Source organism: Argentina silus, assembly GCF_951799395.1.
Source record: "Argentina silus genome assembly, chromosome: 8".
NCBI lineage: Eukaryota > Metazoa > Chordata > Actinopteri > Argentiniformes > Argentinidae > Argentina > Argentina silus.
The window spans coordinates 24080864-24107163 of record NC_139662.1 but is presented as its reverse complement, the minus strand read 5'-3'; the positions used below and the strand labels follow the sequence as shown (position 1 = coordinate 24107163).

Here is a 26300-nt window from a genome sequence, read left to right as displayed (position 1 = left end):
TGTTTGAGGGTGAAGCGCTGGGGGCTTTGATGTGAATCTGAGATATTATATGTAGTTATTTGTATATGTTTATGTGCATTAAAGATATGTAGTATATTGTTTAAATACATTCAATTTCTTTGTGTTCTTGATGACAAATACATTGAAGAGGGTGGTCAGTAAATGTGACAGATCAAAAAGTGAGATGTTGCATTAGAGAATATTTATTTCAACAAAATTGTCTTGGATGAAATTAGAAATTTCATTTGGCGTATTGAAATATAATCTTACAGAAATACAGTAAGTTTGCAATATGCTTGCTCAATCTGGCACTGCAGTATTAAAGGAACTAATGTAAGACACTGAAACTGAGAAACTAATTTAAATCCAATCTCATTTGTTTTCAAAATGTCTGTTGTATATAGCAACTAATAAACAGTATAACCTGTTAAGGTACGAAATCACATTATTGCTTTTACATCCAATTTCCTTCAGCTTGTTCAGAAACACGAGAGAAACAGAAATAATGAGCCTTATCATCAATATCATAATGTGAGGTTGAGAGAAAGCTGCTTTCGAATCCCATCCAGGAGCAGACATCATCCAGGAGCAGACATCATCCAGGAGCAGACCTCATCCAGGAGCAGAAATCATCCAGGAGCAGACCTCATCCAGGAGCAGACCTCATCCAGGAGCAGACCTCATCCAGGAGCAGACCTCGGGCTAAAACACCTCTCTCCTCCTCATCTCTGGAAGGTCGATCAGGCCCTGGAGTTCTCTCAATCCCTGTTAAATATAGTCATCACACAAATCAGACATTGCACCTAAATGCCAAATTATGTCAAGTGTGTGTGTGTGTGTGTGTGTGTGTGTGTGTGTGTGTGTAAGGAAGAGTAGAGTACAATCATGAATCATTTTGCAAATAAATAAAAGTGCTGCTTATATTGACACACTCACCTCCAAAACCATGCGAATGTTGGCTTTGATTTTAGCTGAATCTTTGGTCAACATGTCTGTGTGTCTGAAAATAGAGATGTAATTGCTAATGATCTACAGTGTCAACCTGTCCAGAAACATCACTGCTCCACAATCAGCCTCTGACACGACTGATGTTTTGCATCTGTTGTGTGTATTATAATGTAGGAAGAGACGGGTCCCATATACATGTTATGTTGTGATAATAACAAAAGGGTGCCCTCTGGTGGCCATTAGGTGAAAATAACATTACATGCAGATAAGAAAATGTATGTGTTAATAGTAATATAATACTAATAATACATATACAATAATAATAATAATAATAACAATAATAATAATAATAACAATAATAATAATAGTAGTAGTAATTTAAGTGATCACAATTAAGATTGTGTAATACTCACGCTGTAAGCTGATTGGTCTTTTTCTCAATGAACTTCAGAGCCTCTGCGTGTGTAAGCTCTACGAAAAACCCGTATCCAACAGCAACAAAGATTTTTGATGAGTCCTCCCTGAAACAAAACAAAACTCACACAGTCAAACTGCTTCAAACACAGTAGGGAAAACTCATATGCTGCCAGAATCCACAGCACGAACTGAAGGAGCTGAGCGCCAGTCTGTCTACCAGACACCAGCTACTAGCTACCAGACAGAAAGGTGAACATCAGTGAGTCCACTCCTCCAGGACAACCCTGGCCCCTCCCCCAGAACACCCCTGGCCCCTCCCCCAGGACACCCCTGGCCTCTCCCCCAGGACACTCCTGGCCTCTCCCTCAGGACACCCCTGGCCCCTCCCCCAGGACACCCCTGGCCTCTCCCCCAGGACACCCCTGGCCTCTCCCTCAGGACACCCCTGGCCCCTCCCCCAGGACACCCCTGGCCCCTCCTCCAGGACAACCCTGGCCCCTCCCCCAGAACACCCCTGGCCCCTCCCCCAGGACACCCCTGGCCTCTCCCCCAGGACACCCCTGGCCTCTCCCTCAGGACACCCCTGGCCTCTCCCTCAGGACACCCCTGGCCCCTCCCCCAGGACACCCCTGGCCCCTCCCCCAGGACACTCCCTGGCCCCTCCCCCAGGACACCCCTGGCCGCTCCCCCAGGACACCCCTGGCCCCTCCCCCAGGACACCCCTGGCCCCTCCCCCAGAACACCCCTGGCCCCTCCCCCAGAACACCCCTGGCCCCTCCCCCAGGACACCCCTGGCCAACTGTAAACAAACCTGTGTCTTCCCCACAGACACTCGATTTTAGACAGCGCCTTTTAGGGACCAAAACAGCATTTGTAAATTAAATATTTCTTTCAAGGTATCTCCTTCCCTGATAAGCAGTATAAGTATTACCTGATAAGTATTAAACAGTCGTTACACCAATTAGAATGCTTGGATGTTACATATCGCACCTTTAAGTCTGATCCTGATTCAAAAGTACATTTCCATTGAAGGTGCAATTTAGGCACCTGAGGCTTAATCTGTGTCTGGGAAACCAGCCCCTTCTGTCTGACCTTCAGTCTTCATCAACACTTACACATTAGCCTGGACATAGAAATGACAGCCAAGATCTATCTCTGTTTTCAGTTCCTTGGTCTCTGCATCCTGAAAAGATACACAAAGACAAGTTCTTCATTTCCAGAACAAAAAAACACAGAATTGTATTATCAATTGGTGCTGCTCTGACAAGGGATTAGTACAAGATAAGATATTCAGAGATAAACTCGGAGATCAGAGATAAACTTAGAGATCAGAGGTAAACTCAGAGATCAGAATTAAACTCAGAGACCAGAGGTAAACTCAAGAGATCAGAGGTAAACTGTACCTTGAGGCTCTCGATGGTGTTTTTCAGTTGTAGATATTGGGAGATTTGTTCATACACTCCATCTCTCTGCTCCAAGACCCTCCTGTCAAAAGAAAACAACAACTCAACTCTCTGTTTCTCTCTCTCTGTCTGTTTCTCTCTCTCATTATAGACATAATATACACTTCCAGACAAAGGGGATTTTAGTACTTACTCTAAATCTTGTTTCAACACGTCATTTATAAAGGCTTCATACTGCAGGACCTTCTCGTCGGTTCTGCTCTGGTCAGGAGTCATCGTGGGAGTCGTGGAATCAACTGATGGTTATTCCTACTTGATTCTGTACCTTCGAAATAAAAACTTCAAATATGCTGAAGCTACAACAACATCAGAATGTATTTCAGTCCTGACACCAGTCAATCAGATCAGTCAGTCCGTCTTGAGATCAGTCCGTCCTGAGATCAGTCCGTCTTGAGATCAGTCCGTCCTGAGATCAGTCCGTCTTGAGATCAGTCCGTTTTGAGATCAGTCCGTCCTGAGATCAGTCCGTCTTGAGATCAGTCCGTCTTGAGATCAGTCCGTCCTGAGATCAGTCCGTCTTGAGATCAGTCCGTCTTGAGATCAGTCCGTCCTGAGATCAGTCCGTCTTGAGATCAGTCCGTCTTGAGATCAGTCCGTCCTGAGATCAGTCCGTCTTGAGATCAGTCCGTCTTGAGATCAGTCCGTCTCCAGCAGGTTCAGTCTGGACTTTCAGTCCGCAGCTCCGCGTCATTACCGCCGTCACGTGTTCAATGTTGACACAGGAACCGGAAGCTATTCTTCTTCCGTGTTGCTTCTTTTTTGATCGAATCTTCGTAAAAACGCCTCAAATTGGACCACTTCTTTTATGTAATTCAATTGTTTAATTCATTATAATTTGAAAGGCTTTGTTAGACGGCAACAACATATCAATAGGTTGAATGGATACTTTTTTGAATATTTCAACCGAGGTGGAATCCCTGTGAGGGTCAGAGGTCAGAGGTGAGACGTGGAAACACGGTACGTCTCCAGAGTTTTTAAACATCTTAAACTTGTAGTCTAACTTTATAGTCTGTCTTTATCGTCTGTCTTTATTCACATTAGCTTCAGTTGCATGACGTATTATTTAACTATATATTTAGTTAGGTAGTCGTGTCTTAGTGGCAGGCGTCGGCAGGCCTCGTCGGGAGTCAGACCGGTGCTGATCGCTGCTGATCGCTGCTGACGGAGGTTTCTGCTGCTCGTCCGGTCGTCTGACCACCTCCACACACCGCAGCCGCAGGACGGCGGCTTCATCTGGCCCAGGATGCTGCTGATGGTTAACCTTGTGTTTCCTTGTTCCCAGAACTGTTAAACCAAAGACAGAAGCATGGCTGGACCAGAGCTGCTGCTGGACTCCAGCATCAGGATGTGGGTGGTTTTACCCATCGTCTTCATCACTTTCTTTGTCGGCATCATTCGCCACTACGTCACACAACTCCTCCACAGCGACAAGAAGGTGGACCTGGAGCAGGTGTCCGACAGGTGTGTGTGTGTGTGTGTGTGTGTGTGTGTGTGTGTGTGTGTGTGTGTGTGTGTGTGTGTGTGTGTGTGTGTGTGTGTGTGTGTGTGTGTGTGTGTGTGTGTGTGTGTGTACTGTCCTCTGTCCTAAAAGCCCAATATTTATGTACTGTCTGATCTCAGCTGTTACTGTTGTTCCTTGATGTGCCAAAGTGGAAGCAAAATGTTTGTGGCTTTATGTGTAACCGGTTTCATCTTGATATCACCTTCATCTTAATATCACCGTGTGTGTATATATATATATATGTATGTAACCAGTTTCATCTTAATGTCACTTTTGCAGTCAGGTGCTTCTGCGAAGCCGCATCTTAAGAGAAAATGGAAAGTACATCCCCAAACAGGTAAAGTACATCCCCAAACAGGTTTGATTGTTATTACTTTTGAAAATGTCTCTTTTCCTGTTCTGATTGTTCCGTTCCGTTGTGTTTCTGTTATCAGTCGTTTGCCATGCGGAAGCATTACTTCAACGATGCTGAAACTGGCTTCTTCAAGATAGTCAAGAGGAAAGTCGTCCCCAAAAACCCCATGACTGGTGAGTTGGGTTAGGGTTAGGGCTAACCCATGACTGGTGAGTTGGGTTAGGGTTAGGGTTAGGGCTAACCCATGACTGGTGAGTTGGGTTAGGGTTAGGGTTAGGGCTAACCCATGACTGGTGAGTTGGATTAGGGTTAGAGTTAGGGTTAGGGCTAACCCATGACTGGTGAGTTGGATTAGGGTTAGAGTTAGGGCTAACCCATGACTGGTGAGTTGGGTTAGGGTTAGGGCTAACCCATGACTGGTGAGTTGGGTTAGGGTTAGGGCTAACCCATGACTGGTGAGTTGGGTTAGGGTTAGGGTTAGGGCTAACCCATGACTGGTGAGTTGGGTTAGGGTTAGGGTTAGGGCTAACCCATGACTGGTGAGTTGGGTTAGGGTTAGGGTTAGGGTTAGGGCTAACCCATGACTGGTGAGTTGGGTTAGGGTTAGGGTTAGGGTTAGGGCTAACCCATGAATGGTGAGTTGGTCTTTACTGGCGCTTTCTTCCCATTTCAGTTTCTAAAGTTGCTCATCTCACCTGACATATTCAGACATGAGAGAACGTTGTGGTACTCAGCCATGTGGTACTCAGCCATGTGCTACTCAGCCAAACACCTTTCTTTCTCTGTTCAGATACCAGCATGCTGACTGACATGATGAAAGGGAACCTGACCAACGTGCTTCCCATGATCGTGATTGGAGGATGGATCAACTGGGCGTTCTCTGGCTTCGTCATTAGTAAGTTCTGTTGGTCAGGATACACTGACTACCCTGTCAGCCTCAGGTAGAAGACCTGTCAGCCTCAGGTAGAAGACCTGTCAGCCTCAGGTAGAAGACCTGTCAGCCTCAGGTAGAAGACCTGTCAGCCTCAGGTAGAAGACCTGTCAGCCTCAGGTAGAAGACCTGTCAGCCTCAGGTAGAAGACCTGTCAGCCTCAGGTAGAAGACCTGTCAGCCTCAGGTAGAAGACCTGTCAGCCTCAGGTAGAAGACCTGTCAGCCTCAGGTAGAAGACCTGTCAGCCTCAGGTAGAAGACCTGTCAGCCTCAGGTAGAAGACCTGTCAGCCTCAGGTAGAAGACCTGTCAGCCTCAGGTAGAAGACCTGTCAGCCTCAGGTAGAAGACCTGTCAGCCTCAGGTAGAAGACCTGTCAGCCTCAGGTAGAAGACCTGTCAGCCTCAGGTAGAAGACCTGTCAGCCTCAGGTAGAAGACCTGTCAGCCTCAGGTAGAAGACCTGTCAGCCTCAGGTAGAAGACCTGTCAGCCTCAGGTAGAAGACCTGTCAGCCTCAGGTAGAAGACCTGTCAGCCTCAGGTAGAAGACCTGTCAGCCTCAGGTAGAAGACCTGTCAGCCTCAGGTAGAAGACCTGTCAGCCTCAGGTAGAAGACCTGTCAGCCTCAGGTAGAAGACCTGTCAGCCTCAGGTAGAAGACCTGTCAGCCTCAGGTAGAAGACCTGTCAGCCTCAGGTAGAAGACCTGTCAGCCTCAGGTAGAAGACCTGTCAGCCTCAGGTAGAAGACCTGTCAGCCTCAGGTAGAAGACCTGTCAGCCTCAGGTAGAAGACCTGTCAGCCTCAGGTAGAAGACCTGTCAGCCTCAGGTAGAAGACCTGTCAGCCTCAGGTAGAAGACCTGTCAGCCTCAGGTAGAAGACCTGTCAGCCTCAGGTAGAAGACCTGTCAGCCTCAGGTAGAAGACCTGTCAGCCTCAGGTAGAAGACCTGTCAGCCTCAGGTAGAAGACCTGTCAGCCTCAGGTAGAAGACCTGTCAGCCTCAGGTAGAAGACCTGTCAGCCTCAGGTAGAAGACCTGTCAGCCTCAGGTAGAAGACCTGTCAGCCTCAGGTAGAAGACCTGTCAGCCTCAGGTAGAAGACCTGTCAGCCTCAGGTAGAAGACCTGTCAGCCTCAGGTAGAAGACCTGTCAGCCTCAGGTAGAAGACCTGTCAGCCTCAGGTAGAAGACCTGTCAGCCTCAGGTAGAAGACCTGTCAGCCTCAGGTAGAAGACCTGTCAGCCTCAGGTAGAAGACCTGTCAGCCTCAGGTAGAAGACCTGTCAGCCTCAGGTAGAAGACCTGTCAGCCTCAGGTAGAAGACCTGTCAGCCTCAGGTAGAAGACCTGTCAGCCTCAGGTAGAAGACCTGTCAGCCTCAGGTAGAAGACCTGTCAGCCTCAGGTAGAAGACCTGTCAGCCTCAGGTAGAAGACCTGTCAGCCTCAGGTAGAAGACCTGTCAGCCTCAGGTAGAAGACCTGTCAGCCTCAGGTAGAAGACCTGTCAGCCTCAGGTAGAAGACCTGTCAGCCTCAGGTAGAAGACCTGTCAGCCTCAGGTAGAAGACCTGTCAGCCTCAGGTAGAAGACCTGTCAGCCTCAGGTAGAAGACCTGTCAGCCTCAGGTGGAAACTGGACACGCTTGTAGTTCTACAGGTGACTGTATACATTGGGAAAGGATGGCAGCCGAATAAACTGTGTCATATCTTTAATATGGAATGACTCAATAACAGCACCTGTTGTGGTCCAGTAGACGGCCTCCTGTGTGCTGCAGCTGTTGACAGGTTTCTAGTAGTGAGGATGAGGAACCAATCAAATGGTGTTAAACACTGTTGTTTCTCCACAGCCAAGGTGCCGTTCCCCCTGACGCTGCGGTTCAAACCCATGCTGCAGAGAGGGATCGAGCTGCAGTCTCTGGACGCCTCCTGGTACTCTAGAAGCATACATAGTATCAGCCTACATTTACATTTACATTTACATTTACATTTACATTTACATTTGTGGCATTTAGTAGACGCCTTTATCCAAAGCGACTTACAACAAATCCATTTGTCTAAGTAAGTGAATCATCTATCCATCAGTCATCATAAGATAAAGTAATCAATGCTACATTGTAGTTGCCTACATAGTTCTCCCCCTCAATTGCATTGATAATTCTGTTCCGTTCTATTTCCTATTGAATTCTATTGAATATGCCTTTACAGTTGACTGTTGTTCCTGACATTGTTAATTTCATAAATAAAGCAGAATTGGAAACACACTTTTTTATTAAGCCCTTTCCAGATGATGTGTGTTTTTGATGTTCCCAGATGATGAGTGTGTGTTTGATGTTCCTAGATGATGAGTGTGTGTTTGATGTTCCCAGATGATGAGTGTGTGTTTGATGTTCCCAGATGATGAGTGTGTGTTTGATGTTCCCAGATGATGAGTGTGTGTTTGATGTTCCCAGATGATGAGTGTGTTTTTGATGTTCCCAGATGATGAGTGTGTGTTTGATGTTCCTAGATGATGAGTGTGTGTTTGATGTTCCTAGATGATGAGTGTGTTTTTGATGTTCCCAGATGATGAGTGTGTGTTTGATGTTCCTAGATGATGAGTGTGTGTTTGATGTTCCCAGATGATGAGTGTGTGTTTGATGTTCCCAGATGATGAGTGTGTGTTTGATGTTCCCAGATGATGAGTGTGTGTTTGATGTTCCCAGATGATGAGTGTGTGTTTGATGTTCCTAGATGATGAGTGTGTGTTTGATGTTCCCAGATGATGAGTGTGTGTTTGATGTTCCTAGATGATGAGTGTGTGTTTGATGTTCCTAGATGATGAGTGTGTGTTTGATGTTTCCAGGGTGAGCTCAGCCTCCTGGTACTTCCTGAACGTGTTTGGCCTGAGGAGCATGTACAGCCTGATCCTAGGACAGGACAATGGTAAGCTGATGCCTCCCCTTCATCTGCACGGCTCTGGAAACACAGGATAGGTGAAAGCAATATGGTGGTTGTATGCCTACTGTGTTTGCTTTCACCCATCCTGCTTTCTCAGATCAGTGCAGATCAGAGAGTGAGGAGGAGGAGAGGATTAGAACAGGGTTAGAACGGGGTTAGAACAGAGTTAGAACAGGGTTAGAACAGAGTTAGAACGGGGTTAGAACAGGGTTAGAAGAGGGTTAGAACAGAGTTAGAACAGGGTTAGAACAGGGTTAGAACAGAGTTAGAACAGGGTTAGAACAGGGTTAGAAGAGGGTTAGAAGAGGGTTAGAACAGGCTGCGTTAGTCTATGGAGAAGGAGGGAGCCACGCGGCTAATCTCATCCCTGTTCTTGTGTTTCAGCCGCTGACCAATCGAGAATCATGCAGGATCAGATGACCGGAGCTGCCATGGCCATGCCACCTGACCCCAACAAGGCCTTCAAGGTGAGAGAGAGAGACAGACAGACAGACAGACAGACAGACAGACACCACGGCTCTGTTAGACAGCATCAGCTACAGTAGCTCTGCTTACACTAAGACTGTACCACATATTGGAGGAAGAAGCGTTGGTAGTACTTTAACTGGAGTACTGTAACTTGAGCCTGGTGTTGACTATGGTGTTATGTGGTTAAAATGGATACTTTCTAGAAGTCAAATGAATTGAATGTTTGTAATATGTGGGGTGTATTAGTTGTGAGTAGTGGCTGTAATCTAGTAATTCATGGTCTCATGTTCTTCAGAGCGAGTGGGAGGCCTTGGAGATTGTGGAGCACAAATGGGCTCTGGAGAACGTGGAGGATGAGCTGATGTCACGGGACTTGAACTTTGGTGGTCTTTTTAGTCAAGAGTTAAAAACCACTATGTTCTAAAGGGGATTTCTGCCTAACTGGGTTCCTTTGCCTGAAAGCTTTGTAGCTAAAGTACTACTTCATCTCTTTTAGACAATCCAGACCTACTCCTCCCCTAGACCAGCATAGATCTGCATGTACATGTAATGAATTGACTTCTTCCCCACACAGAAGATTGATCTGAAACATTGATTTGTATCTGGGGGGTCAGGATGCTGCTTCAGCTACGAAGCTTTCAGGAAACTCTTCCCAGAAGTCCTGCTCCAGCGCCTGCCAGTGGCTGTGATACACCGTATCCTCATGGTTCTCAAAGGCAGTTGTAAAAAAAAAAAAAAAAAATGTCTTAATTATCATTGTGATACCTTAACAGTATATTTTCGTTGGCCCAAGGCAATAAAACTACTAAATGAAGCAGATTCTAACCAAATAGTTGTGAGTTTATGTAATGACTACTGCTGATTCGTTCTGTTTTTGTTTCAAGTGAATAAGTTATGCCGTAACTTGAATGTAGAATATGCATGTCGTCATTTGAAGCTTTGTTTTTGTCAGCTGTCCACTCCTAGGCCTTACTGGACGTCGCTGTGGACCAGGCAGCAGTGACTGGTAGCAGCCGCTGGGGTGATTCTTCTTAAGACTTTGTTTAAAACAGTTTTTCCACATAACATCTTTTTTTGATGGTTTGATTTCAGACAACAGACTCCTCTTTGTACAATTATGAGGCTAAAAGTGACTAATCTTTAGGTTATTATATAAGTGTGTGTGTGCGGGAGAGAGAGAACCACCGCCTCAATCTCTTATAGTCTGCATTGCTTGTGTTTGTTTTGAGTTATTATGATGTTTTTGTTTGTCGAAGATCTTAAAGATTGCTTTGTATTGTACTTCTGTCGTTGGCATGACAACTGCTGGCCGGAGGGGAGGGGAGGGGAGGGGAGGGGAGGGGGGGACGCAGACAGGTCACATTACGTGTTCATTCTTGCCTAAATATTCACTTTTTGCCAGTACTGATAACTGAGATATAGTTTGGTTAAAGCTTTATTTTGTCTCCTTAAATCATGCCAGCATATGTTATATGGGGAAAGGAAAAACAAACCATTTTGTCTAAACCATCTAACTGCCTGTGGAGATTTTGAAATAAATGAACTTATGTGCATGTCACTGTCACCTGCTTCTTTTCTTCTAATACATAAACCGGAGACAGCGTTCACATGGAGATCATCAGGGGAGGCTGGTGGAGGTAGAAATCGGAGAATGGGCTCATTGTAATGCAAGGAATGGAATCCGGAAGTACAGATGTTTGATAACATTCCTCATTCCATGCATTACAATGAGTCCTGATTTCTGCCTCCACTGGTAGTTCATCAGTCATCATCTATGGCCAGAAGTCATATAATCAAAATCGAGTCAGACTAATGGACTTTAGTTTATTTCACAAACTCAATTCATTGCAAAGCAGCAACATCACTGCATTGTGTCAAAGCCACTTTGAACAAAAGGGAAGACAATGCAAGTGTGAAATGCCCATTTTCATTGAGATATAAATATGAAAACTTTTACCTTTCCCAAATATAAACATCCTCACATGAGTAAGTGTGTACTAATCTCCAGTGCACTCCAACATCCTGTAGTGTGTGTGTGTGTGTATATATATATATATATATATATATATATATATATACACACACACACACACACACACACACACATATAGAATATAGGTTGGTGAGTGGATCATACTGGCTGTGTACAGTTTAAGAAGATCAGTTGGGCCATTGGCCAGCGCACCAATAACGTGTCTACATCAGAGAAGTGAGGTGCAGAACGCTGTCAGCTGGTGGACAGAACAGAGACGTCAGATGGAACAGGTGTTGATGAAGAAGATAGTTGTGTTGTTGTAGGTTTCAATGCTAATGCACTCAGTTTCTACAATAAAAGCCCAAATGTTTTCCTTAATACAAAACTGTGCCTGGTCATGGTGTATCAGAACATGGTGTATCAATGTGATTCTGACGTAGAAATGGCAGATTGTCCTTTTTCAGGACGTTGAGGCAGTAAGTAACAATTCAAACCTATGCAGACCTCGATGTTATTGTAGCAGGAAGGCCAAATGAACAACTCCGTCTCCAGATCAGGGCTTGAGTTCAGAGGGTGTTCAATAGGCTCGGAGCGGCAAAAACCCTTTAGAAACGGAAGAGGTATGACCTGAATTTGTTCAATAAGAACACAGATTTTTCATTTTTCCGTTACAAAACGCTTTGCCTACTGAACACGATCCTACTCTCAAATCTCAGGGTGAAAAAGATACATGGGAAGCCAGGATGTCACAGGAAAGTGTAACATCTAACTCATGCCTACCGTCATCATCATCATCATCATCATCATCATCAATTGATATCAAAAGATGAGTTTACAATAAAATATTCCATCTATTATTAACAAAGTGAATTAAATGAGTCACCCCGTCCCCCTGCATCTGATCCAGATGATCAAAGAGATTACATTTATTACAATACAAAAATACTGTACAGACGCGCTTTAAAAACCATTTAAGAGCTCTACCCAGAAAGCACGTGGCTGTATTCCTCTGCGGCTCCTCCTCCTCGTTAGGAAATTGCACAGAATAAAAAGAAAGAAAAAAACGGTTATATCTAAACTGGAACGTTCATTGATTTGCATTCCATTGCGATAAGAGAGAATAGAAATTCTATTTGAATCTGAAAAATATGCATCTGTTTCTGTTGATGTTCCGCACCAGGTTTAACTGATAACAGTGGAGAAAACGGCTCAAAAACAAGAAGTGGAAGATGGTCAGAAGCGACACGACGCCGTCTTGAGGGTAAATGAAGAGGTAACACTAATATCTGCTCTGATAATTCAATTTAAAATAAATAAATAATGGATCACAAGAGAAAAGATACAAAGCTATAACTCCACAACCTCAAGTGGTGTTGAAACCGTCTGTTCCCAGTACCAGTACCATTACCAGTACCAGTACCAGTACCAGTACCAGGGCTCCTGCAGCATCGCTCTGTTAATGCCGTCCCTCATGCAAAGACATCACTGGAGGGAAACAGGGAAATGCAATTCAATTTAGTCTATTCAGATTTAGTCTATTCAGATTTAGTCTATTCAGATTTAGTCTAGTCAGTTAACCTCGGAAGTCGTGCTTTACCGTTAGGAGCAATGTGTAGAGCGAAAAATGCCTTCTATTCTATTCAATAACCTCAAGGACATCAGCCTACAGTTTGAGTTGAATTGAGAAGCACAGCAGTGGATCAAAGGTTAGAGGTCATTTTTGCAGCAGTGCATTACAATAGATAGTGGTGCACAGCGCAGATATTCACAATTCATAGGTCTTCAACCAGCTAAATCATGATGGACTATGCCGACCTGGGTCCAAATAGTATTTTAAATACTTTTAAATACTTTAGCGTTTGCTTGAGACTTCCTAGAGTGCCAGATGGGCGGAGGCTGGGGGAGGTAGAACACCAGGGGAGGCTGGGGGAGGTAGAACACCAGGGGAGGCTGGGGGAGGTAGAACACCAGGGGAGGCTGGGGGAGGTAGAACACCAGGGGAGGCAGAACACCAGGGGAGGCTGGGGGAGGTTGAACACCAGGGGAGGCTGGGGGAGGTTGAACACCAGGGGAGGCTGGGGGAGGTAGAACACCAGGGGAGGCTGGGGGAGGTTGAACACCAGGGGAGGCTGGGGGAGGTTGAACACCAGGGGAGGCTGGGGGAGGTTGAACACCAGGGGAGGCTGGGGGAGGTTGAACACCAGGGGAGGCTGGGGGAGGTTGAACACCAGGGGAGGCTGGGGGAGGTTGAGTGCCAGATGAGCGGGTTTGTTTGCACTTTTGTGACTATTCCATTGGTTCCATTGCACCAGGCAAATTCAAAAAAGCATAGATAAGTATTTGAGATGATTTCAAATATTATTTGAACCCAGTCTGTGACTATATCCAATCACTAAGAGGTCCTTTTGGCATCAGCATTGATCGACACTGCATACCTAGCTGATGTATTCTGCCATTAAGCAATACCAGAAATAATAATCATCATCATTGGAGGTCCTAATACATCGGTCTCCCCCCTCCCAGATTCACTCCATTTTTCAAAAGAAAAGAAAACATATCAATTGCATCTCTCATTGTTTCTGCACCCGCCTGAGAATCAGCTGACAGCTGGAGCTCCTCCTCTCACTCCTTGTTCGATGCAGAAGAGAGGCAGAAGGTTCAAGTTTTTTTGGAATAGAAAAGAAACAAAATAATATAAACCCCCCCCCAAAAAAAACAGCAATTCAGAGTAAAATAACAAAAATAACCAAAAAAGAGAAATCTGCTTCAGTCTGTTTCCATGTTGACACAGGAAGTGGCACCGTCCATCCCGTCGTGTTTGGGGGAAGTGACATCATTAGCAGGCTGGGCAGGAGAGGAGGCGCTGTCCGATGGCGTGGGCAGGGTGGGCTGACGGATCTTGTCTTGTCGTTGGTAGAACAGGAGGTAGGCAGCGTTGGTCTGGAGAGGAGGAGGGAGAGGGAGGGAGAGAAGGAGAGGAAAGTTATTACATTACAAGGAAGAACCCATTCTATGGGACACAATGACTTGCATGATCTGACCACCAACTGGTCTAGTGGGCCTTCTAGTTTGGTCTGGTTTGACAGAAGTTAAACCACTGTCCCAGTACACCACTGTCCCAGTACATAAAATCAATGCTTTTTAGAGGGGCACAACAAAAGGTATTTTTCAAATAAAGAATTATAATAATTGTGTGTCAGCTGCTACTCACCACAATGTGTTCCTCCCGTGCGAACGTCACCTTGCTGTCGTCAAAGTAATACCACTGGCCGTTGTCTTTGTTGCGGGCGTAGCTGGTGTCTGAGGAGCAGGGAACTCAGCTCACTATTTCACCCTCAATAGTATGTCATATGATATACTGTAATATGATCTGTTAAAGGTGCAATCTGTAATTCAAACAACAACAAAGCGGGCTCCCCGCCACTTGTTTGGTGAACAGCAGAGGGACGGGGCTGGAGAAATGTTACCACTCTCAAACTCATAGACGGAGCTATGGATGCAAGGACTGACCATCCATGAGTTCAACAGGATCCTTTTCCTCACAATGGACTGAAATGTATCTATTTTGGTTTCTGATCAGGCAAGACAGTTGAACTAAGAGACATGAGACATTCATAAATTATACTCTTCAAGAATAAATAGGTATATATCATCAATTTAAGTAAAACATTTAAAAAAAAAAAAAAAAAAAAAAAAAATGGATGTACTAATTACAGATTGCCCCTTTAAAGCGTGTCTTACAGTGCCCGTCTCTGAGGCCTCCGTAGTGATTGGACACGGAGATCAGGTCGTATCTGCTGGGCGGCTCCCCATTGGTCCCCGCCTTCCTCAGGAGGCAGCCAGAGAAGTCCAGGTTTCTGAAACAACAACAACAGTTAGTATCAACATGTTGACACCAGCAGAGGCTGAGGGAGGTAGAAATCGGAGGACGGCTCATTCTAATGAACGATTTCTACCTCCATGGTTGACATTCATCAGAGGTAAAAGCACTGCAGTGGAGCAGGAAGGGGGGAGGAAGGGGGGAGGAAGGGAGGAGGAAGGGAGGAGGAAGGGAAGAGGAAGGGGGGAGGAAGGGAGGAGGAGAATGAGTGAGAGGGAAGGTTAGAGAACCAGACCAATAGCCGTTAACGTTCCTGACTCACTTGAGAGGGAAGTCCACGATGATGTCCAGCTTCTCCCGGGAGTACTTGGTGTAGGAGAACCGCTTGAGATGGATGATCAGAACCTCCGGCAGAGACCACAGGTCCAGCTTCTTAGTAGCCAGCTGGTGCCGCTTACACATGGGGCAGTACCTGGAAACACACCACCGGACCTTCAGAGACAACAACTCATCTGCAACCCAACAACTGACATATTACACGTTTTAGCAGCAGGATGTGTCAGAGTGGCCGGTAGTCTGCAGGTAGCTGATTAAATGTCAATTCCAGTAAATTACTCAATTTACCTGCAAGCTTAGTAAACCTTGGCCAAAAAATGTACCGTTCGTTAGCAACTGCTCAGATTCAGAGCGTATCGGAAACATTCCAGTTAAATTGAAATAATTCTGTGTGGTAAAACAGAGCATCCAATGACTGCCAGTCATGCTGAAGACAAAATGGAGGTTGCGAGTCTTAAATGGAGGATCATACCAGGGGTTCTCCTCCTCCAGGGTTTCCACTGTGGTGAAGCGCTCAATGCACTCCTGCAGCTGCACGGTGGTCTGCTGGTGGGGGACCTCCATGCTGCCGTGCTTCACGTACTTCTGGAGACGAGACACAAGAGCTGGAAAACAGAGCAAGACTGGAGGCAGGGGAGGCTGGGGGAGGTAGAACACCAGGGGAGGCTGGTGGAGGTAGAACACCAGGGAAGGCTGGGGGAGGTAGAACACCAGGAGAGGCTGGAGAGCAGGGGAGGCTGGGGGAGGTAGAACACCAGGGGAGGCTGGAGAGTAGGGGAGGCTGGGGGAGGTAGAACACCAGGGGAGGCTGGGGGAGGTAGAACACCAGGGGAGGCTGGGGGAGGTAGAACACCAGGGGAGGCTGGAGAGCAGGGGAGGCTGGGGGAGGTAGAACACCAGGGGAGGCTGGGGGAGGTAGAACACCAGGGGAGGCTGGGGGAGGTAGAACACCAGGGGAGGCTGGAGAGCAGGGGAGGCTGGGGGAGGTAGAACACCAGGGGAGGCTGGAGAGCAGGGGAGGCTGGGGGAGGTAGAACACCAGGGGAGGCTGGGGGAGGTAGAACACCAGGGGAGGCTAGGGGAGGTTGAGTGCCAGATGAGCGGGTTTGTTTGCACTTTTGTGACTATTCCATTGGGTTAGGGTTAGGGTTAGCTCAAACTGATGTCACAACATCACACACACAGACACACACAGAAACACACAGACACAGACACACACAAAAACACACACAGAAACACAGACACAGACACAGACACAGACACACACACACACACACACACACACACACCTCAGCCTCGTTCTCGTTGTAATACTTCTTCTTCATGTCCGGGTCCCAGTCGATGGCCACGTAGGGCTGAGCTGTGGACACAGAGACGCATCAAACCCTGACCTGGACCTGGACAGCTCATATTAACACCATTCACCATTCATTGTGTGTGTGTGTGTGTGAGACTCACAGCTGAAGGAGAAGGCGCTGCCCCCCTCCCCCATCCCTCTCTCCGTGGTTCCGTTGGAGTTCACCGCCTGGATGGAGAACAGCAGCTTCCTGCGCTTGGCCTGGCAGCTCTTCCTCTTTCCCTGCCTCTCATTGGCCGGGGGGCTGGGAGGACACACACCCTTATCCTCCTCATCCTCCGTCTCACAGGGCTGCTGGGCTGCCCCCTGCTGGCTGTCCGCTGTAACTGCAGCACTGGTGGACGCAGTAGCAGAGGCGGAGGAGGAGGCACTGCAGGAGGCTGGAGAGCTGCTGTCTTCCCCGGGCCTGGCCGCGGTGCTGTTGGCCTCCTCAGCCTGGTCCACATCGCTCACCTGGGCCTGGCCGGGCTTGGACCGGGTCGCTGCGGACGTGGAGGCGGCACCGTCCTGTGGGCTGTCCCCCTGGCCGCCGTCACAGATGGCGTCTCTCTTGGACGGTCCGGGCTTCTCAGCGTCGTCCTCGTCTGTGAAGTCAGAAAGGAGACAGAGTCAGACGTGTTTGGTAGACGTGTCAGAGGTCGAAGGCAGCGCCAGGGAACAGAAGAGAGGCGCTGTGCCACCTGGTCACCCAGCTCCACCTGGTCACCCAGCTCCACCTGGTCACCCAGCTCCACCGCCACGTCAACAGAGCAGATGACTCTGATATTCAGTCATTACATGAATAAACATGGGTGGGTGTTGACAACTCATTCCAGCGCCACGCTGGTCAAACATCCTGGGGAGAACCTGAGTAACAGAATCACTTTCACTAACAGGGATGGAAAAATCAGGAGAAGGAACTCTTGTGCATTTCAGATCATATTACCATCGCTCACGCCATTGGTCCTATACAGCTCTTCCTCCTCATCTTCATCATCTCCACCCTCCTCATCCTCCTCCTCCACCTCCTCTGAGTGATCAGGTGGTCTGACGTACCTTCTGTGAAAACAAACAGCTTAACTCACTAACTGCCAAAGAATTCCAAAGAGTGCCAGATGTTCAGAATGTTGACCATTTGGGCGACTTTATTCACCCTCAGCACTGAGGGAGTTAACCGTGGATGTGAGACTCACGCTAGCCTCTGCAGGAAGAGGTGGTAGAGGGCCTCTCGGGTGCACTGGCTGCGGGGCACGGCCATCAGGAGGGGGTGGCCGAACAGGGAGGTGCCATAGCTGCTGCTCCCAGAACCGTAGTCTCTGTAGTGGGATCTCTCTCTCAGGTAGAGGGCCAGCACCACCTCCTCCCCATCCTCCTCCACAGAACCACCGCTCAGCTCATACCTGGCAGGGCAACAGACACACAGAGACACAGACACACACACGTCAGAGGATATGCTGCAGCTGATAAGCTAATAAGAAAAGAACAACAGTTTTTTGGCAAGTAGCCAACCGCTGGTTTTACACGTACACAAATATGTCGTCCCTGTCCAGGATGCAGCTGAGCGCCTCATCAGCGTGGTAGATCTTATAGAAGCGGTGGTTGAACACGTCCGCCACAACCATCTGAAACAAGACAGGCAGAGGCGTCGGACATGGAACTGACTGTGTTTTACAGGCCTGCAGTGTGTTGGTTTAGTATCTGTCCTGCACTCCCCCCCCCCCCCCCCACCCTCTTTCTTCAGTTATTAATCTTCAGTTATTCATCTTCAGTTATTCATCGCTCTTCTAAGACTTCCAAGCTTGAACTGGTATCAGACAGCTACAATATGTCATGTGACTGCAGAGTTGAAGGTAATGATGCATTTGTTGCCATACCAGACAATGATCTGTGTTCACAGCAGGTTGAACTCACCTGATTGGCTGGGACGCTGGTCATCTCTGAGAGAGCAGCACACAGGTGGAAGACTTTCCCTGCTTTAGGGACGACCAGACGGTGCTGGAGACGAATAACAGACGGAGTAAACTGTTGTTCTTCTTCTTTAGTCTAACCTTAATTTATATGCAGATAGGGTTAGGGTTAGGGTTAGGGTTAGGGTCAGGGTCAGGGTTAGGGTCAGGGTTAGGGTCAGGGTTAGGGTTAGGGTCAGGGTTAGGGTTAGGGTCAGGGTTAGGGTCAGGGTTAGGGTCAGGGTAAGGGTCGAGGTTAGTTTCAGGTTCGAGGTTAGTGTCAGGGTCGGGGTTAGTCTCATTGAGATGAAAGAGATCATCTCCTCTGAGGAACAGGGAGTCTGTCGCACCTGAACAGGTTTGGCCACAGGGTCCAGAGAGACGAAGAAGACCTCCATCACCCTGTCCTTACTGACAGGGAGGGGGACGCTCAGGTAGCAGAAAGGGTCAAAGGTCACAGACACTTTCCGGCACTCGGGGCAGACCAGGGTGGACTTGAACAGCCCGTGGAAGGTGTCCACAATCACAGAGTCGTTCCGTCGCCGGTGGTTACGCCACGCTTCCTCCGCCACTTCCTGAAAGAGGAGATGACAACGTGAGGAAAAACACAACATTCTGATTCAACAAGTTTCTGTCCGTCACTACAAACAAAGGGACAGGATGTTACATCTGAGAGGAAATTGCAACGTTTGCTGTAGGTTTAGTAATGCTTGAGGGCCATTACAAAACACCACAGTATTTCAGTAGTATTCCAGTGGTATTCCAGTGGTATTCCAGTAGTCAACCTCCTGTCGGTCCTTACCTGGTCTGGCCGACCCTCCGCGTCCCTCAGCTCGATGTACTCCTTGTTCTTGACGCGGTTCAGGTCTTCATGGAGGCCATCCAGCAGGAAGGACAGCAGCTCCTGGGAGTCGTGCTGCTGGTAGCCAAGGAACTGGGACGCAAAATGGCCCACCTTGGTCTGCACACACACACACACACACACACACACACACACACACACCATGATGCAACTGATAAGACTGACCATTCAGGAAAGCAGTTAGTTCCTGCATACTGATCGAACCATCAAAAAAGGGCCTCAGGAAAATAGATATTTGTTTTATTTTACTCAATTTACAGTTCAGTTCAAATGAATGAAGCACTTTACAAATAAAATGTATTATTATTCTTATTATTAGACATGACTGAAGAACAACAGACAGACCAGAAGTGTCCGTCACTCTAGATGACTCATGCGTCTTTCGACTCCTAGCAGAAGGGCACAGCGTCACACTTCCTTCTGACTGACCTTGAAGATGCGGGGGACCACAGAGTAGTGTCTGCCGGACCACATCTGCTTGATGACATCAGCGTAGGCCTCTGCGATCTCCCCCTTCATCCCCAGAGGGTTGGTGAAGTTCAGCTCCTCCAGGTAGGCGTTCCGCAGGAAGTACTCCGTCAGGGGAGGAGTGTTACTGAGACACTGGAGAGACCAGGGGAGGAGTATTACTGAGAGACCAGGGGAGGAGTATTACTGAGAGACCAGGGGAGACCAGGGGAGGAGTATTACTGAGAGACCAGGGGAGGAGTATTACTGAGAGACCAGGGGAGACCAGGGGAGGAGTATTACTGAGAGACCAGGGGAGGAGTATTACTGAGAGACCAGGGGAGACCAGGGGAGGAGTATTACTGAGAGACCAGGGGAGACCAGGGGAGGAGTATTACTGAGAGACCAGGGGAGACCAGGGGAGGAGTATTACTGAGAGACCAGGGGAGGAGTATTACTGAGAGACCAGGGGAGGAGTATTACTGAGAGACCAGGGGAGACCAGGGGAGGAGTATTACTGAGAGACCAGGGGAGACCAGGGGAGGAGTATTACTGAGAGACCAGGGGAGACCAGGGGAGGAGTATTACTGAGAGACCTGGGGAGACCAGGGGAGGAGTATTACTGAGAGACCAGGGGAGGAGTATTACTGAGACACTGGAGAGACCAGAGGAGACCAGGGAAGACCAGGGAAGACCTGTTACTGAGACACAGACCAGGGGAGGGCTGTTACTGAGACAGAGACCAGGGGAGGAGTGTTACTGAGACAGAGACCAGGGGAGGAGTATTACTGAGACACTGGAGAGACCAGAGGAGACCAGGGAAGAGCTGTTACTGAGACAGAGACCAGGGGAGACCAGGGGAGGGCTGTTACTGAGGGACTAAAGTCTGCAACACAGTCAGCTTCCCAGACACAGATGAAATCAAAAGGTGGAACATGGAACAGTGGGGAGGTTTCCTGGACACAGATTAGGACTCTGCATTGAACATGGTTCCTTTCATCTCAGGCTGGGCTTCGTATGGGTCTGGGACACAAGACCAGGATGTGGTTCTGAATGAGGCCTCACCTGCAGAGCAGAGTTCATGAAACATGTGTTCCCCAGGTTGGTGAGCCCACACACGCCCGCCTGACCCCGGTACGAGTCCTGCTCCTCCACAGAGTTCCTCCTACAAGCACATGGAAGGACAGATATGTATACATATTAACATTTACAATCAGTATAGAGATATGATATCACTTTGATGTCGCAACATGACTCTGAATCATTTCTTCAGTGATTCGGGTGTTCAGTGTCATCACGAGGACTTCAGAACACAAACATTCCAATTATTCTCCAGTGAAAGGACTAGTCGAGCCCTGCAGGCGGAGAATAACCAGGACAAAGGTAGACAGAGGAAGCAGCGCCTACATGATCTGCGGTCTGGAGCTGGGCCAGGTCCCGTCTGCATTCCTCATCTCCATGATCACCGTCTGCAAGGCAAGCACAGTCACGCAGGTTACAACACACCAGGCCCTCACACACCGTCTGATGAGGTGGCAGCAGGGGGGGGAGGGAGGGAGGGGGGCAGATAGAGGTGTGGGGTGGAGGGGAGGGGAGGGGGGAAGGTAGAGGTCTGGGGTGGGGTGGAGGGGAGGGGAGGGGGGAAGGAAGAGGTCTGGGGTGGGGTGGAGGGGAGGGGAGGGGAGGGGGGAAGGTAGAGGTCTGGGGTGGGGTGGAGGGGAGGGGAGGGGGGAAGGTAGAGGTCTGGGGTGGGGTGGAGGGGAGGGGAGGGGGGAAGGTAGAGGTCTGGGGTGGGGTGGGGTGGAGGGGAGGGGAGGGGGGAAGGTAGAGGTCTGGGGTGGGGTGGAGGGGAGGGGAGGGGGGAAGGTAGAGGTCTGGGGTGGGGTGGAGGGGAGGGGAGGGGGGAAGGTAGAGGTCTGGGGTGGGGTGGAGGGGAGGGGAGGGGGGAAGGTAGAGGTCTGGGGTGGGGTGGAGGGGAGGGGGGAAGGTAGAGGTCTGGGGTGGGGTGGAGGGGAGGGGAGGGGGGAAGGTAGAGGTCTGGGGTGGGGTGGAGGGGAGGGGAGGGGGGAAGGTAGAGGTCTGGGGTGGGGTGGAGGGGAGGGGGGAAGGTAGAGGTCTGGGGTGAGGTGGAGGGTGGGAGGAGTAAGGTGGAGTTGTCTCTAGAAGCTGGTCTTGGGCCAGTTAAATTCCCCCTTAAGGAAGCTGGTCCAACATCCACGCCTAGGAGCACCCCCGATTGATGGGGTAAGGGGCAAAAGGGGGCAAGTAGACAGGGGTCTGGGGTGGCAGGGTAGACAGGGGTCTGGGGTGGCAGTGTAGACAGGGGTCTGGGGTGGAGGGGTAGACAGGGGTCTGGGGTGGCGGGGTAGACAGGGGTCTGAGGTGGAGGGGTAGACAGGGGTCTGGGGTGGAGGGGTAGAACATGAGTGGGAGAAGGGGGTGTGGGGGGGCAGACGCACCATGCCAGAGCTGAGGCAGGAGTCCAGGACACTGACGTGGACGTTCCTCAGCCTCTCACAGCTGGTGTCCGAGCTCTTCATCCACAGCCGGGTCTCTGAGCCCTCCACCACCTCAAACTGCTGGTGCATCCTCTTCTTAATCGTATCTGTGGAAACGCAAAACACAGAACGATGTCAGTACACGGTAGTACAGCACGGCTTGGTTTCCCAGACGCAGAATAAGCCGAGGATTTGGACTGAATCATATTTTCAATAGAAAATCTCCATTGAGGATGCATGGTAGTCTAGGATTAGGCGTTAATCTGTTTCTGGGAGAACAGCACCATACGTACCAGTATGTGTTTTACTTGAAAACTATTTCATAAAAACAGCAGTATTTTACTTATTCAACAAGCTGACAAGACATTCTGAGGTACTTCTGAGACAAACAATATGTGGACAGGTTGAACATGAAAACCAGATATACTAACTTCTATGATCTGAACTAGAGTTAATATAAATATACTAACGTATATGGTCTGCACGGCTAAACTGCTCAGTGACCACATTTTCCATGTTGCTATGGAGACACAGGAAGATTTCCACAGGGTAGACCTCAACCTTGAGTGTGCTGGGGAGATCCACCACCTGAAAACACCAACGAAGAAGAAGAAATCTATCAGTCAACTGAGTCCAAACACTTCTTTGAGGAACTCTTTCCAAGTCCTCCTGTGATGTCACTGTAATATATAACACATTGACATTTTACTCTTTTACCAGACACTCTTTTCCAGAGCGACTGACAACATCTGCATTTGTCTAAAGTGATTGTAACAACTACATTTCACACTGTAACACCTTAGAATTAAGGGCTTGGTGCCTGGGAGGAGGGCCCTGCCTGGGAGGAGGGAGGAGGGCCCTGCCTGGGAGGAGGGAGGAGGGTGGAGGGCCCTGCCTGGGAGGAGGGAGGAGGGCCCTGCCTGGGAGGAGGGAGGAGGGTCCTGCCTGGGAGGAGGGAGGAGGGCCCTGCCTGGGAGGAGGGAGGAGGGCCCTGCCTGGGAGGAGGGAGGAGGGTCCTGCCTGGGAGGAGGGAGGAGGGTCCTGCCTGGGAGGAGGGAGGAGGGCCCTGCCTGGGAGGAGGGAGGAGGGCCCTGCCTGGGAGGAGGGAGGAGGGTCCTGCCTGGGAGGAGGGAGGAGGGTCCTGCCTGGGAGGAGGGAGGAGGGTCCTGCCTGGGAGGAGGGAGGAGGGTCCTGCCTGGGAGGAGGGAGGAGGGCCCTGCCTGGGAGGAGGGAGGAGGGTCCTGCCTGGGAGGAGGGAGGAGGGCCCTGCCTGGGAGGAGGGAGGAGGGCCCTGCCTGGGAGGAGGGAGGAGGGCCCTGCCTGGGAGGAGGGAGGAGGGCCCTGCCTGGGAGGAGGGAGGAGGGTCCTGCCTGGGAGGAGGGAGGAGGGTCCTGCCTGGGAGGAGGGAGGAGGGTCCTGCCTGGGAGGAGGGAGGAGGGCCCTGCCTGGGAGGAGGGAGGAGGGTCCTGCCTGGGGGTCCTACCTTGCGCTCCAGGGCAGGCTGGTCGTCCACCATGCCGTACCACGCCAGCAGCTTGTGCCACGCCTCAGCAGGGACCAACATGAAGTCCTCGTTCTCCACCAACCGCTCCTTCAGGTGGTAGGAGTCCAGCTCTGGGGGCATGATGATAGACGTAGAAGAAGTCTAATTATATCTATGTTAAATACTTTTTATTCAGAGCTTGTGGATAACAAATTGTATGACTAGCATTCAGCAATTGTGTCAGCAAAACGTCTTCTGGTAATCTTAGACAAAATCTCACAACTCCAAGCTTTACTATGGACAACAAGGTGGGACAGCCTACAGTGTATGTAGCTCCCCATGACCAGACACTGACCCTGGTCTGTTGTTATGACACAGTGTTGACGTGAGACTCACCCTCAAACAGCTCGGTGTTGTCAATCTGTCCGGGGAACGAGGAGGAGTTCTGGTCTCCTGTCTCCACATACTCCTTCCACTGCTCATACCAGCGTCTCTCCACCAGGTACCTAGAGGACGCCATGGTTACCAGCTGTGTAGGAGGCCCAGGGCCTGGTACCAACTGTGTGGGAGGCCCGGGCCCTGGTACCAGCTGTGTGGGAGGCCCAGGCCCTGGTACCAGCTGTGTGAGAGGCCCAGGCCCTGGTACCAGCTGTGTGGGAGGCCCAGGCCCTGGTACCAGCTGTGTGGGAGGCCCAGGCCCTGGTACCAGCTGTGTAGGAGGCCCGGGCCCTGGTACCAGCTGTGTGGGAGGCCCGGGCCCTGGTACCAGCTGTGTGGGAGGCCCAGGTCCTGGTACCAGCTGTGTGGGAGGCCCGGGCCCTGGTACCAGCAGTGTGGGAGGCCCAGGTCCTGGTACCAGCTGTGTGGGAGGCCCAGGTCCTGGTACCAGCTGTGTGGGAGGCCCAGGTCCTGGTACCAGCTGTGTGGGAGGCCCGGGCCCTGGTACCAGCAGTGTGGGAGGCCCAGGTCCTGGTACCAGCAGTGTGGGAGGCCCAGGTCCTGGTACCAGCTGTGTGGGAGGCCCAGGCACTGTTTAAATGCTCCCTCCCTTGAACAAATCACTGATCTGACATGACTGGATGAAAGCAAGGCAGAGGAGATCTCGCTTTGACTTATCTAATCATGCTAGATCAGTGATTACTTCAAGGAAGGCTGGACATATTTTTCCGTAAAACATTTAATCACGTACACAAATCTCTCCTCTCTGAATGTAGTATTTGCTGTTACATGGTGGTGGAGTCTGTGATGTACGGTCCCCTTCAATGGCACAACTATAAAGGATTGTCTGAAAAGTGAAAGGAATCTAAAGAATTTAAACTATTCTTCTCCTCAGCTGTCTCTTGGCTCATCCCTACAGCACCTCCTGCCTCTTAAACCACTTGTATTATTCAAATGAATTTCTAATTAACTTTATAGCATTAGCTAACTTCATACACACACGACAAACAGGACAGGATCAGGACCAAAACGAAAGTGAAGAGGGTTTGCAATGGAAAACCGAAAGTACGTGGTGTTGTAAAGTTGATTAACTAGGCTTGGTCGGAAGTAAGTCTGGTCTGCTTGCTTACTTATCAGAACCACGTTAGCACCGCCAGGCTACAGCTAACGACCTGGGGCTAGCCTAGCCCTAGCATCTGGGTACTGGGGTGAGGGTGTTAGCTAGCTAGCGAACTGGAACGTCCATGGTAGCAAAACTGACGATCTGTAACACACTTCTCAAATCAACATTGATGAACAAACATGATATCATCTGTCTTTATCATTCAGGAGCTGCAACTTCCTAAAACAACGTCCTGTCAGCTAACGAGCTGCTAGCGAGCTAAGTCGCTAACGCTAGCTAACGCAGTGATGGAGTAGAAGAGCCCGAGTTAAAACCCACCGCGGCCAAGACGACACGGCGTGTTTTCATCACCACTGAGCTAAACGGCCTGTCGTTAGATAACGTTAGATTATCCTCTCGGTCGTGTGGATGGTGTAAGGAGCGGTCGGTCGGTCGGTCGGTGTGTTGTCGGTGTGTGGGTGTCAGAGAGCCGAGCGGTCGCTTTACCAACTGTCCCCGGCGCGGAGCTCCTGTTCCTGCAGCAGAGACCCGACTTCTACCCGCTGAGTCTCCAACCCTGGAGGTTCCGTGGCCGCGGCTGGACTTGGAGCAGCCATGAGAAGTCATAAATGTCCCAGTTCTGCCAGAGAAGCGCTGAAGTCCGGATCCCCCAGCCGCAGAGACCCAGAACCGGACCGAGGATCCAGGAAGCAGGAAGTCTTTACACGGTGACAACATCCCCTGGCGTGCAGGGTGTGTGGGTGTGTGTGTGTGTGTGTGTGTGTGTGTGTGTGTGTGTGTGTGTGTGTGTGTGTTGTTTCCAGTATTAAGTGTGTGTGTGTGTGTGTGTTCCCAATACTTGGTTAAGTTACATTAAGCATTAAGTCACAAATAATTGTTCTAACCATCCTTGCTAGCTACCTTTCTGGCGCAAGGATAAATTATATTGGACTTCTGTATATTTATTCTCTCTTCCCTGGCGGTGCTTTTTTAGTTGGATAATCTGGTGGAACTGAAACCAAGTAAAACCAGTTAGAAAAGGTCTGC

The 26300-nt window shown here is 49.4% G+C and overlaps 3 protein-coding genes across 3 annotated transcripts; 1 reads left to right on the top strand and 2 right to left on the bottom strand.

The window, feature by feature from the left end:
* Nucleotides 1-187: 187 nt before the first annotated feature.
* uxt (ubiquitously-expressed, prefoldin-like chaperone) lies at nucleotides 188-3476 on the bottom strand. The gene is made up of 6 exons (XM_083674661.1): nucleotides 2962-3476; nucleotides 2769-2850; nucleotides 2481-2548; nucleotides 1362-1469; nucleotides 937-1000; nucleotides 188-765 (listed from the first exon to the last, which is right to left on the bottom strand). Exons 1-6 carry the CDS (start codon nucleotides 3042-3044, stop codon nucleotides 703-705), a joined length of 468 nt encoding a protein of 155 aa, XP_083530787.1. The 5' UTR covers nucleotides 3045-3476; the 3' UTR covers nucleotides 188-702.
* A 208-nt stretch (nucleotides 3477-3684) lies between these two features.
* On the top strand, nucleotides 3685-10563 carry LOC310808118 (ER membrane protein complex subunit 3). Its single transcript, XM_083674817.1, has 9 exons — nucleotides 3685-3785; nucleotides 4111-4289; nucleotides 4609-4666; nucleotides 4764-4857; nucleotides 5475-5579; nucleotides 7453-7534; nucleotides 8448-8527; nucleotides 8927-9009; nucleotides 9306-10563. The coding sequence occupies exons 2-9, from the start codon at nucleotides 4135-4137 to the stop codon at nucleotides 9432-9434; spliced, it is 786 nt and encodes a 261-aa protein (XP_083530943.1). The 5' UTR covers nucleotides 3685-3785; nucleotides 4111-4134; the 3' UTR covers nucleotides 9435-10563.
* Nucleotides 10564-11882: 1319 nt separating this feature from the next.
* usp11 (ubiquitin specific peptidase 11) lies at nucleotides 11883-25918 on the bottom strand. The gene is made up of 21 exons (XM_083675002.1): nucleotides 25761-25918; nucleotides 24110-24219; nucleotides 23714-23844; nucleotides 22701-22818; nucleotides 22192-22337; nucleotides 21140-21201; nucleotides 20798-20897; nucleotides 19715-19888; nucleotides 19226-19384; nucleotides 18774-18998; nucleotides 18389-18472; nucleotides 18005-18099; nucleotides 17671-17877; nucleotides 17424-17536; nucleotides 16600-17082; nucleotides 16431-16501; nucleotides 15614-15726; nucleotides 15128-15277; nucleotides 14727-14842; nucleotides 14197-14285; nucleotides 11883-13925 (listed from the first exon to the last, which is right to left on the bottom strand). Exons 1-21 carry the CDS (start codon nucleotides 25868-25870, stop codon nucleotides 13752-13754), a joined length of 3030 nt encoding a protein of 1009 aa, XP_083531128.1. The 5' UTR covers nucleotides 25871-25918; the 3' UTR covers nucleotides 11883-13751.
* Nucleotides 25919-26300: the final 382 nt, after the last annotated feature.

Bases quoted from the DNA above. Each gene is read 5' to 3' on its own strand.
- uxt (XM_083674661.1), bottom strand. From the start codon at position 3,044: ATGACTCCTGACCAGAGCAGAACCGACGAGAAGGTCCTGCAGTATGAA. The intron at 2,851-2,961 runs GTAAGTACTAAA...TTCTTTTGACAG, and splicing joins GTGTTGAAACAAGATTTAGA to GAGGGTCTTGGAGCAGAGAG. The intron at 766-936 runs GTGAGTGTGTCA...TATATTTAACAG, and splicing joins ACATTCGCATGGTTTTGGAG to GGATTGAGAGAACTCCAGGG.
- LOC310808118 (XM_083674817.1), top strand. From the start codon at position 4,135: ATGGCTGGACCAGAGCTGCTGCTGGACTCCAGCATCAGGATGTGGGTG. The intron at 7,535-8,447 runs GTACTCTAGAAG...TGATGTTTCCAG, and splicing joins CAGTCTCTGGACGCCTCCTG to GGTGAGCTCAGCCTCCTGGT. The intron at 9,010-9,305 runs GTGAGAGAGAGA...CATGTTCTTCAG, and splicing joins ACCCCAACAAGGCCTTCAAG to AGCGAGTGGGAGGCCTTGGA.
- usp11 (XM_083675002.1), bottom strand. From the start codon at position 25,870: ATGGCTGCTCCAAGTCCAGCCGCGGCCACGGAACCTCCAGGGTTGGAG. The intron at 21,202-22,191 runs GTGCGTCTGCCC...CTTGCCTTGCAG, and splicing joins CCTGCCTCAGCTCTGGCATG to ACGGTGATCATGGAGATGAG. The intron at 17,537-17,670 runs GTGAGTCTCACA...TTGTTTTCACAG, and splicing joins CTCTTCCTGCAGAGGCTAGC to AAGGTACGTCAGACCACCTG.